At 39.1% G+C, this 12,328-nt stretch overlaps 1 protein-coding gene across 8 annotated transcripts in view; it reads left to right on the top strand.

The window, feature by feature from the left end:
• The window catches only part of OCIAD1 (OCIA domain containing 1), a 50,482-nt gene that overhangs the window by 23,153 nt on the left and 15,001 nt on the right, over positions 1-12,328 (top strand). For 3 of the 8 annotated variants that reach the window (XM_047856244.1, XM_047856246.1, XM_047856247.1), the window contains 2 exons: positions 1,695-1,847; positions 4,551-5,181. In XM_047856244.1, the coding sequence (XP_047712200.1) occupies positions 1,695-1,847; positions 4,551-4,588 (191 nt within the window). In that variant the 3' untranslated portion in view covers positions 4,589-5,181. Of the gene's footprint in view, positions 1-1,694; positions 1,848-4,550; positions 5,182-12,328 lie in introns of those variants that run through there. The other 5 variants (XR_007151588.1, XR_007151589.1, XM_047856248.1 and 2 more) reach the window with 3 other exon arrangements.

The following is a 12,328-nucleotide window of genomic DNA, read 5'->3' as shown; positions in this document are numbered from 1 at the left end:
ATTACAGTTAGATTTAAATCAGTGCTGTTTTATATTTTATTCCTTCCAGCTCTTTATAACCTTCCCAAAGTAGTAAATCATGCTCGCTACACAATGCAGAATATTTTCATTGGGCTTTTGTAAGTGGAAAAAATTCTCCCTAATCTTCTGATTTATGTTCCATCATTTGCCACAATTTCAGAACAAAGAAATATTTTCTTTTTGGTGAGAAAAAGTATTAGACCTGGAAGGAACTTTAGAGATAGATAGATCATCTAGTCAAACTTGCATATTTCACAATTGAGAAAAACTAAGATTCAGAGAAGCTTAGTGATTTGCCCAAGGACATTCAGTGCTTGTCAGCTAAGTGGGAATGAGAATTGTGGGTTCCTAACTAATAATCTAGTACACAGTTTCCTTCACAATTTAAAAAATATCACTTACGGTGAAGGGAAATTAATTTTATAACTACTCATTACCAATGAAATGTAAGTGCTTTTAAAATCCAATATAAGTTTATAATATTTTTATTTGCATTCTTTTTTAGCAAAAATTTAGTTTTCAAGAATGGTATATAGTATTAAGACTAGTTAGAAATTTAAAGCCTTTTTGCTTTGTATCAATGCAGTATACTGTGTAGCAAAATAAAAGGTTATGGTTGAAAACATTTAATGTATAGTTATGTTGATTTGAAAATTCTGATTATTTACTGGGATCTTCCTGTGGAGTTCTAAAATTCCACTTAGATAAAAACTTCTTTTTAAAAAATTATTTTAATTAATATGATTATGTTAATAAAATGATACACCCAATTTGCGTGTAAAATTTTGAAAGATACTATTTTTGGAGTGGTGTGTAAGACTTTTGTAAGTAGTTGTTGACTGAATGTCATGTTGGCATTGGTTAATTTCTTTTAAAGTGTTTATATGGCTTTTCTTGCTGGTTATACATTTTGTAAACTATGTTTAATATTTGTTCCTGTCATCTAATATTAGGAGTAACCACTTCCTGATTTTTGCGTCAGTTTTTGACTCTTTAATGATATGTATTCCTACCTTGACTCTCCTTGGGAGAGAGAAAGAATAAATGCTGGTTCCCCGGCCAAAATTATCACTGCCGCTTTTTTCTGCCTTAGTATTGCATCCATTAGATCCGAGAAAAATGATCCGTGCTGTCATTAAAGTCTATATTTTATACTTCTCAGTATGTATTTTGAAGTGTTTCTGTTTAAGTATAAAGATAGTAAATTTTTTTTAATAGTTATAGTTATTTGCATATAGGCTCTGGTTATAGGAACATTTAACTATACCAAGTAAAATGTGTACTATGTCAGGTTTTGTTCAATTGTCACTGGTATGCTGTATTTCTTTTTAATTATATAAAAAGTGTGACTAATTTTCTAGTTTAAAAACTAACATTTTCGTGAATATGAATTTTGCTGGCATATATTATGATATCCATTCTTCTGGCCCTGGTTACTTTTTAATTTTTTTATGTGGATTTTAAATTTTAGAAATAAAAGCTTAACAGTGTACAAGAAAGTCAATTTTAGTTTTGTAATGATCTTGGGAAAAATTTGGGATGGTGGTAATAATTTGAGCCTTTATTTTACTTTATTCTGTTTTTATCGTAGGGAAGAAGCATTTCTAAAATGTAGTTGCTTTGGATTTATTCAAATCCTTTTATCGCCATTTATTAACTGTTTGTTGTTTTAGGACCTGATCCCAACCCTGAAGAAAGTCCTAAAAGAAAAAATATTACATATGAGGAATTAAGGAATAAGAACAGAGAGTCATATGAAGTAACTTTAACACATAAGACTGACCCCTCAGTCAGGCCTATGCAGGAAAGAATGCCAAAAAAAGAAGGTATGATAGTTTAGTATGAATCACTTTACTCTTTAGGATTGGAAACTACAGCATTAGTTTAAAATACTAATTATACGAATATGTGATTTAACTCCTCAAGCAATTAACAAAATAACCTTTTTTTAAAAAAAAGAATAGCTATCAGTTAACAATTTTTCCTTTTCTGAGGTGTTCCAGAGACCATTTGTGTTAGAAAATAATGAAGTCCAGATGGTAGTATGACTTAAGACAATGAGACTAGTTTTAACACATTGTAGAAATTATAAATCCATTTGAATGTTTTCTCTTATCAGAAGTCACCTTGGGGCTTGATAATGTTTTTTAAATGATGCATCTGTTGCATAAAACCGTATCTGGTGACTTGATAATGGGCTGTAATGCCACTTTTAGCAGAAGTGGAGACTCATGATTGAGTAGTGAAATTGATTTTCTTGTATGTTTTGTGAAATTGGAATAAGAGTTATTTGCCTTACAAACCGGCTTTTAGGGCACTTCCAAAAGAGGAGTTTGACCTTTTTTTTCCAATAGTACTTTTACTTTATAAATTTAAAAATCACAGTTTGTTTTAATTCCTTTTGGAACTGCTGTACATTACCCAAAGTAAATTTTCTGGCACAGAAGTTTACCCCTAATGGAAGAAGGCATTTTGAATTGGGGTTTGTACCTGTTTCAGTGTTAGAGTTTCACGATGTCTTTCTTGAGGAATTTTAGAGGGTATGTCAGTTGTTTCAAGGTTTTCTATTTACTACTGTAAAAAAGGGAAGGAAGGAAGGAAGTCCCTGGTACCTTCTTGAGAGTCATACACCACAAAGAACGCAAAAATACATAAAAATCTTTTGTATTTTTTATTATGATTGTTCTTTTAGAACCAATTTTTAAAAATTTTTTAAATTGTTTATTATTTTTGAGAGAGAGAGCATGAGTGGGGAAGGGGCAGAGAGAGAGGGAGACACAGAATCCGAAGCAAGCTCCAGGCTCTGAGCTGTCAGCACATAGCCCGACGCGGGGCTCAAACTCACGAGCTGTGAGATCATGACCTGAGCCAAAGTTGGATGTTTAACAGACTGAGCCACCCAGGCGCCCCTTAGAACCAATTTTATTTCTAATCAGTAGCAGTTGCTTCATTTAGAATTTTGTTTTCCTAACAATGTTGGATAATATTACTGTCATGGTATTAGTGTAAAAAAAAACCCAGCTTTCAAATATATTTGTAATAAATACTTGTTGATGTTTATCATTAAAGAAGCTTTAGCATAAACATTATGCATTCAAGTGGCCATTACTTTGTAATATGTAAAGACTTATTGGTACTTGTTCACTAATTAATTTGAGGATTTAGACTGTAAGCTCCACGAGGGCAGGCAGTAGCATTTCTCTCATTTCTGTATTCTTTTTCTGCACAACGTAGTACCATGCCCTGATGTTTCAGATATGAAGTGTTGTGGTTGGGCCTTAGTAATAAAGGTTAACAAAATAGATCTTTGGCATTTGCTGGATTCTGACATTTGTGGTTTTGACTGAATGGTCGTGAAGTTCTGTCACATGACACTAATATGAAATAATTTTTTTCTTTGTAAAAAGAAAGCTGTGTGTGTGTGTGTTTGTATGCTTTGTATACAGAATTTAAAAGAAAACAGTTTTGAAATAGTTTGGGTGATTTTTTTTTTAGAATGTTCTGTTTTAGAGTCTAGACAGAAAATTTGACATTGACTGAGACATCACTGGTCAGAAAATGTCACCTAAAATATGTTTGTTGACATTCACCTAAATCAGAAATTAAGACTGAGAAATTTCAGAAACAGAAGCTTATTATCAATCAGTTGTCAGGGCAGTGGTAGCACCACATTATATATAGCTTCTAGAAGACTACCTTATACTCATGAGGATATGAAGGTTAGGGAAAAAGTCAAAATATGAGGGGGGAAAACCCTATAATATCTTCTTATAATAATGAAATAGTTTTAAACAGACTCCCCAAAAGAATCTTGGGGAAAGGGTCCCTAGTCCATACTTTGACAACGTCTCCTTTACATTGTTATGAATACTAGAACAGCTGTAATCCATCGATGAACCCTACATAGAACAGAGGCTAAAAGTAAGAGAGAGAAGACAGAGGAGCTTGTTTCAAAATGTAATTTCATGTAAGATGTAGGACTGTGGAAACTTTCCTTCTTGTATAGTATTACAGCTCATGGGAGAAAAGAATGAATTAACCACAACCTGAAGACTTGATCATTTCTATTACTATATTTTTTGTGGAAAACAAAATTCAAATGTTTGTTACTATATTTTATTTCCTGGTAACTTTTTGGTGTGTGCTATAATATATACCACACTTAGTATGGCAAACTTGTAAAGGCACGCATGCTTTGGACCTAAACAGACTTGTGTTCTGATTTCAATTCTATTTGCTTTATTAGGCTTGTACCTTGGGCAAGTTACTAATCTGTTTTCTCACCCTTAAAATGGGGGCTGTGTTTACTTTATAAGGTTGTTACGAGAATCAAATATTTATGTCAAGTTCTTGATAGAGTGCACCATTATTTGTGTCTGAACTTCCAATTTGCAAAAGTCTGGCTAGCCCCTTTCTGTCATGTGCATTTATTCAAAATGAGAAGCACTTTTTAGTATAATAGCAAACTTAAATAGTATCTCTTACTTATTACGGTTTGGAATCATCAATTATTTGTGCTTTTTTCCTAGTCAAAGTAAACAAATATGGAGATACTTGGGATGAGTGAAAAATTGCATCATTGGACCTACTGAAGGAGTTTTCAATATCCAGCCTCATCTAGGTGGTCATGAATATCTGCATGCTTTGAGCTCAGCAGCAGTCTTCATAAACACATTTAAAACTAGAACCTGGGTTCTTGTGGTTTGGCTTATTAAAATGATGTTTAAAACACAGATTTTAATGTGAATGTTGTATGGCTATATTCACCTTGAGGAACTATATGAATGAATGATGGTGTTATACCATGATCACATGCAGTTTGTGAAATTGTTTTAAGTTACAGGATAAGGATACTCTTCTAAAACTGTAAAGAGTCTGTAATTCTCTAGGATCAGCATATATGAAAATAAATGATAGCTGCATGTGGATTTGGGGTGGGTGGCGGGGGGGAGCAAGCATAATTTTAAGTGTTAAGCTTTACATTCAAAAAATTATTAAAAAGCCTTTCTCCGGTGTTTGCTGTATTTACTTATTAATGTGTATGGTAAATAAAATATAAAGGAACATGCATCTTCATTGATTTCATGGTGTTATTGTTTGTAATCTCTTAAAGTAAGTGGTGTTTCATGGGGATAGGAAATAAAATCATCTATTTCTGAATAATAACGATACAGTGACTGTGACTCATGACGGTAAAGAGCAGAACGCCTTAGAGTAGTGGCTGTGTTTGAAATATTTGCAAACTCCACAGGAATGAAAATTGGTATACTTCATTATTGACTTAATATTTGTTTCTGGTTCAGGTGAATGGAAAATGAAATTACGGTCTCCTCTAAATTCTGCTTTCTCATTGCAGTTCTACCAGAAACAGAATGTTCAATTAGCTATTGTAAGTCCCCAAACTCAGTGGCTTTAAAATGTCACTTATTATCTCCATTTTCTCTGTGAGTCCAGAATTCAGGAAGGTTTCAGCGAAGTGATTTGGCTGTGTCTCTCAGATGCCGCATGGCATCTCTCCTTTCGTCTGGGTTCAGGACCTGGTCACATCCCGTGGGTGGGTTTGTGGACGTCTCACAACATGGTGTTTTCGGGACAGACTGTGACCTCTTAAAGCTCTGATGTGAATGGTGCAGCAAGAATGTCAGCAGCCGCCTTGCCTTTTATTTCTGGTTTGGCCTCAGTCCTGTAGCATCATTTCTTCACAAGCCTTCCTATCAAAGGGCAGGAACATAAGACTCCCACTTAGTCACATTTTTAAAAGAACAGTGGGGTGGAAGGTGTTGCAACTCTTCACCCTTTGGCCACAGCAATTGACATCCCTCTCATGCAAAATTAACTATTTTCCCAGGACCTCCAATTCACATCCATTATAACAGCTCAGAGTCTGGGAGCGCATCTCATCAGGTCCAGTTGCGGAAGAGGCACTAAGGTGAGTGTCTGAAGTACCCTTTCTCAGGCTTCAGACCTGTGAACTGAAGAGAAGCCACCTGCCCTGTTCATCCCAAATAGCTGTTGGGTATCACGTCACCACACCTGCTCAGAAGGGGGAAGTGAGAGGCTCAATGCCAGTCACTTGTCCATGGCGATTCCCACAAGTCCAGCAGGCTCACGATGCCAGTTCTTTGTTAGAGCTTAGGCGTTCCCACCCAGGGGTTCACCGTAGCTCTCAGTCCTGCCTTTCCCTGGAATGTAGTTCCCATTGGCAGCAGAGTAATCCAGCATTCCAAGACCTCTACTATCCCTGTCCAAACTGATAACAGTTCTTTAAATCTGCAGTTCTGAAGTATCCATTTACGATCCATTCCATTACACAAAAGCCATCCATAAGTCTGTTGGAGACTCCTTTTTCTATGCTGGGCGGCTCCCTGCAATTAGAAACCTTGGACAGGGTCTACAGGTTACGCCTGTAAGACTCCTAAAGGGCCATTTGTGTGTCTGAAATGTCCTATGAAGCACTGTCGTGTGTTGTTGAACAAAACCTTTTGTCCCACTCTGGATTTGGTCTTTGCCTGGAAGCCATTTCTCAGTATGAGAAACTTGTAGGCTTAAGAGACTTAATGAACCTTTATATTTTCTACAAATCCCATTTGGAAGTGGAATATATTCTTTATTATTTTTAATGTTTATAAAGAGGGCGAGAGAGGGGGAGACACAGAATCCAAAGCAGGCTCCAGGCTCCGAGTTGTCAGTACGGAGCCCAAAGCATGGCTCAAACTCACGAACTACGAGATCATGACCTGAGCCCAAGTTGGACACTTAACCGACTGAACCACCCAGGCGCCCCTGGAATAAATTGTTCTTTATATTAATTACATCTCCTCTCATTTTAGACAGCTAGAAGAAGCCAAGTGTCACCCTCAACATGGCCCGGAAGTCTCAGCTAGATCAAGTTTTAGGTACATTTTCAATTTTCTGCGTCACCACGGGTAAGAGTTTTGCTAAACTCTGTGTGACTCATACTCAAAATCTCTTCCAGCTTCCAATAACGTTTCCCTCTCCTGTGATCCTTGACAGTCACCTTGAGAGCCTCATCCAGGCTTTTTAGTTTTCACTAACCATGTCCCCAAAGTCCTGTCAGTACATGATCTGCCTCTTGTCCCCCAGACCAATGTCGCGTTTTAGGTTTGTGTTATGGCAGCACCCCACTTACAGCTACCAAGTTTCTGTATTAGAGTTTGATAGAAAAGCCGAATTGCTCTGATACAGAGTAAGGGGGTTATTATAACGACTGGGTCTTTGGCAATTGTGGAGCTGGAGATCAGTGTGCAGGCTTGTGCCTCTGCATCTAGTGTTGGGCCTGTCCTTAAGACAGAGACACAAGTAGAGGGGTACCTGGGTGGCTCAGTCGGTTGAGCGTCCAACTTCGGCTCAGGTCACGATCTCACAGTCCGTGAGTTCGAGCCCTGCGTCAGGCTGTGTGCTGACGGCTCGGAGCCTGGAGCCTGTTCAGATTCTGTGTCTCACACTCTCTCTGCCCCTCCCCTGCTCATGCGCTGTCTCTCTGTCAAAAATAAACATTAAAAAAAATTAAAAAAAAAAAAAGACGCAAATAGAAACACACAGGGCTTGTAAGGCTTAAGTCTGGAACTGGCACACCTTCATTTCTGCCCCACATTCTGCCTAAAGCAAGTCATGTGGACAAAACCTAAGGTCAAGAGCTAGGTACTGTGCCCCACTCACAGTGGGAAGAAATGCAAAATTCCATGTCCGAAGGCAAGGATGTAAGGAGAGGTGAAGAATTAGGCTGGTAATACAATCTACGAGGGCAGCAAAGGTAACTATTGCTGCCCCGAATTCCAGTGGGCCTTTCATTTGTCTCATACAGACACTACCCCACATTGTATTACAGCTGTTTATTTACATATCTTTTCTCTACTTCTTGTGTATGAAAATACCCCCCTTTCTTCTGGCACATTGCCTTGCATATTGTAGGTACTGAAAAATTATTGTCGAATTAATGAAGGAAGCCACTTCTGGGCTTCCAAATAATCAGGCCTGTGGTAACAGCCCTGATTTTCAAAACCAGGGAGGTATTAAGGGAAGTTCCTTTTTGATATTTGTTTCCCCACCGTTATTAATTCCTCCCTCCCACCCTTCCCCTTTTGTCACCTCCCCTTCCTAGCCTCATTCCTGTCCCACCATATCTAGAGATGTCTCTTCTCTCTAATAAACCAAACTACTCTTCAAGGTTGTAATACATTCTTCAAGACGATCATTCAGCCAATAAAGATTGAGCACTTACAGGGACACTATACATTAAGAAACCAAAGGGGTTAACTGAATATTTTCCAGGGCAGCTGACACAACACTCACCTGTTGAATTACAAATTTGAAACTCAAAAGGATGGATAATAGCATCATGAAATCAAAAAGAACTAAAGATATCATGCGTTAGACTGGAGTTCAGAATGACCAGCTGCCTAAGCATAAAATGGGGAGACTTGACTTAAAGGTAGGTCATGTGAAAAGCTTAGCACAGGCCAAAAAAGTGTGACACGTACTTTTGGACTCCAATTAAAAGTCGTGGTAGTCGTAGTAATAGCTAACATCCCTTGGTGGTTATTCTGAGCCATGCATTATTTATTGGAAGCATTTTGTAAGTATTAACTCATTTAAGGGGTATGTGCCTGGTTCGGTGGTTAGAGGATGCCACTCTTGATCTTGGGGTCGTGAGTTCGAGCCCCACATTGGGCATAGAGAGTACTTGAAAAAAATAATAAGTAGTAGCTCGTTTAATCCTCATGAACAACCTGTCAGGACAGTCTAAAATGTTTCCATTTTACAGATGAGAAATGGAGGCACAGAGCTGACTCAGTCAGCGGCGGAGCCTGGATATGAGCACAGAGCGTCATGCAGGGTCACTCTTGTCAGTGCACGTGCCTGAAATGAAAAGCTCCATGATTCCGGTCTTTTCTGAACCGGTCAATCCATGTCTGGGGTCTTGGTGTAAGAAAGGACAACAGGTACCAAAGGTGTCCCAAGACCAGGATGTGACAGGGCTGGAAACCCACTCCAGTGGTTGAAGAAACTGAGAGGAACATGTGTTCCAGTATTTAAAGGCCACTCTGGGAAAGAAGAATAAGAATCCTATTTTGTAGCCACAGAGAAATTACAGGTGTAGGCTGACAAACATAAACGAAGTCCTTATATCTGACCAAGAACTCGGGTTGGGGCTGGAGACTCAGACATCAGTAAAAGAAGACATACTTCTCATCCTGGAAGAGCTTCCAGTCTAGGGGGGAGGGAGGCGAACCTGGGCTCCCATAAGACCTTTCCGAACACTTTTGCACAGCTGGGCGGTGTAAAGCGTAGCACCGTAGATCAGCAGGTGTCCTTCCCCAAGAAGTACATATGTGCGTCCTGGAATCTCACCTGCCCAGAGAGTGGAGGGGATTCTCACAGCGGTGGGTGGTTGGACTGGATTTCACGCCGCAAACTAGCAATAATAGAAACTCCTGGGGCACCTGGGTGGCTCAGTCGGTTTAAGCGTCTGACTTCGACTCAGGTCATGAACTCACGTTTTGTGAGTTCGAGCCGTGCATCAGGCTCTGTGCTGACAGCCCAGAGCCTGGAACCTGCTTCAGATTCTCTGGGTTCCTTTCTCTCTGCCCCTCCCCTACTCTCACTCTGTCTCTCTCTCTCTGTCTCTCAAGAATAAAGATTTTTTAAAAAATTTTTTAATGTTTTATTTATTCTTGAGAGAGAGACAGAGCATGAGCAGGGGAGGAGCAGAGCGAGAGAGGGACACAGAATTCGAAGCAAGCTCCAGGCTCTGAGCCATCAGCACAGAGCCCGATGCGGGGCTCGAACTCACAGATCATGAGATCATGACCTGAGCTGAAGTCGGATGCTCAACCGGCTGAGCCACCCAGGCACCCCAAAAAATTAAAAAAAAAAGAATACCAACTCCAGAAAGACATAGAATTCTGTCAGTTGTGTTCACTGTTACATTTCCAGGATCTAGGATTGTGCCTAGGCACAGACCGGGTGCTCAGTAATTGAATATATGAAAGAATGAACATATAAAAACCAGAATCCTCACATAAAAACCTGTGTTATTTGTTTTGAAAAGCTGGAAGATCTGGCAACAGTGGGCCCACATATTTGTGTGTGTTGTGGAAGAAGACTGGTTTTAACATGCCACTACACTAGTTCAGCTTCACTAGATTATCTGGTCCTGGACTTTGCTGCCTCTGGGTTAATCACTGAAATCTCTGCAAACTTTTGTTTTGTCTTTTGAGAGAGTGAGAGAGAGAGAGAGAGAGAGAGAGCAGGGAAGGGGTTGAGGGAGAGGGACAGAGAATCTTGATGCAGGGCTCGATCTCATGACCATGAGATCATGATCTGAGCTGAAATCAAGAGTCAGGCGCTCAACCCACTGAGTCACGCAGGTGCCCCTGTTCAAACCTCAAATGTCTATGAAATCAAATTCTATAGTTGAGCTCTAACATGGAAAAGTTTTGTTGATTACCAGATTGCATTAGTTGAACATCAAGAAAATGATCTGTATGACCTTTTCATTGCTTAATCAAGTCATTCAAGATAACTTATTACTTTCATGACATTAACAGACAATAGATAAGTCATTTATTCTGACAGCAAGGGAAGAGAATATCTTTGCTTAAGTGAGACATATTTTTTTAATGTTTATTTTTGAGAGAGAGAGAGAGAGTGTGCATGTGCATGCACACGCTCACATGAACAGGTGAGGGGCAGAGAGTGACAGTGAGAGAGAGAGAAGATCCAAGGTGGGCTCAGCACTGACAGCAGAGAGCAGATGCAGGGCTCAAACTCATGAACCGTGAGGTCATTACCTGAGCCAAAGTCAGATGCTTAACTGATTGAGTCCCTTAAGTGAGAATTTTTAACATATGTAAGCATTATATATAGTACCTCTTTTTTGTCTGTTTTTATCATGAAGGCAATGCTCTCATAAGCTTATGACCAGCTTGGTGACGAGTGTTGGTAATCTCTAAATGCTGCAAGACAAATGCTACTCTTTTGACGCATCTTCCTGCAAGAAACATTCTCCCCACGATACATGCTTCCTAATATACGCAATAGAGAAAGCAGCAAAATATTTGAGATTTCTTGGATGACCTTCCAGTTTTTTCTTTATTGATTTCCTTTCACCCCGTGAAAGGAAAGATCACTGTGATGAACTGTTTCAATGAATAACTTACCTGCTTAGGAAAAGCAGAGAGCCCAAACAATAAATCCAATTTGACTCAGGAGAAAATATAAAGACGTCAGCTATAAAAACAATGGGCCTTTTCAACAATAATAGATTCATCTTTTCCCAGTACCCCAAGACTGATTTCAACACTGACTTGCTGTGCTTGGCAATCTGAAGATGTTCTGATCCCTGGGAAATCATTTTCTGGCTTGTAGGAAATAAATGTGCCTAATTCTGAATTGTTGGCAATCACCCAGATAACAGAGTCCCCACTAGTTCGTTGCCAGAGTCAGGAGTTCAACTGCATCCACGAAGCTAGGATTGTTGGCTTCTGATTTACAGAAATAGAACTTTATCAACTGAAAGACCAGGATATGTACTATGAAGGAGATGAAGTCAAAACCACACCATTTCAGGTACGCCTGGGTGGTAAGCGTCCAAGTGTTGATTTCAGCTCAGGTCATGATCTCAAGCTTCGTGAGATCAAGTCCCACGTCAGCCTCTGTGCTAACAGATTCTCTGTCTCTCTCACTCTCTCTGCCCCTCCCAACACTTGTACTCTGTCTCTCTCTCAAAAATAAATGAACTTAAAAAAAAAAAACAAAACCCTCCATGTCAAACACTTAAGGTTCATGTAAAAAGAAAATCTCCCAAATATTTTTGATATTTAAAATGAGATATTTCAGATCAATTATTAACTTCTGATGAGATTGTCCTTTTTATACATGGTTTCAAGATGTATTAATACAAACAGGTACACGTACACACAAGCGTGCACGCACACACACACAAACCAGTAAATAAATGGCGACACGTACATAAAGCATTTTCCTGAGAAAATGCGAAGATGCAAATTAAATGTTTATGAAGGTCTCAGACAACTCGCCATAAAATGCAAGGTCTCCAGTGGAAGAGGTTAGCTGGCTGGTTGGTTGGTTGGTTTTTTTCATGCAGAGAACCTGGTAGGAGAATAGGAATCCAACTCCTGGGGTTGGATTGGCTGCTTCTGAGCTTCTTATAGCCCCAAAAGTTTATCATTCCGTGAATTAATTCTTCAAGTGATCCTTCCCATAAACAAATTGTTCCTTGGGAGAAGGAGGGGCAGTTTGGAAAGTCAAGTTTAAGAACCCA

This window comes from Prionailurus viverrinus, chromosome B1, assembly GCF_022837055.1.
Source record: "Prionailurus viverrinus isolate Anna chromosome B1, UM_Priviv_1.0, whole genome shotgun sequence".
Classification (NCBI taxonomy): domain Eukaryota; kingdom Metazoa; phylum Chordata; class Mammalia; order Carnivora; family Felidae; genus Prionailurus; species Prionailurus viverrinus.
Note: the sequence above shows the minus strand (reverse complement) of the source record. Positions and strands in the feature narration are given on the sequence as shown.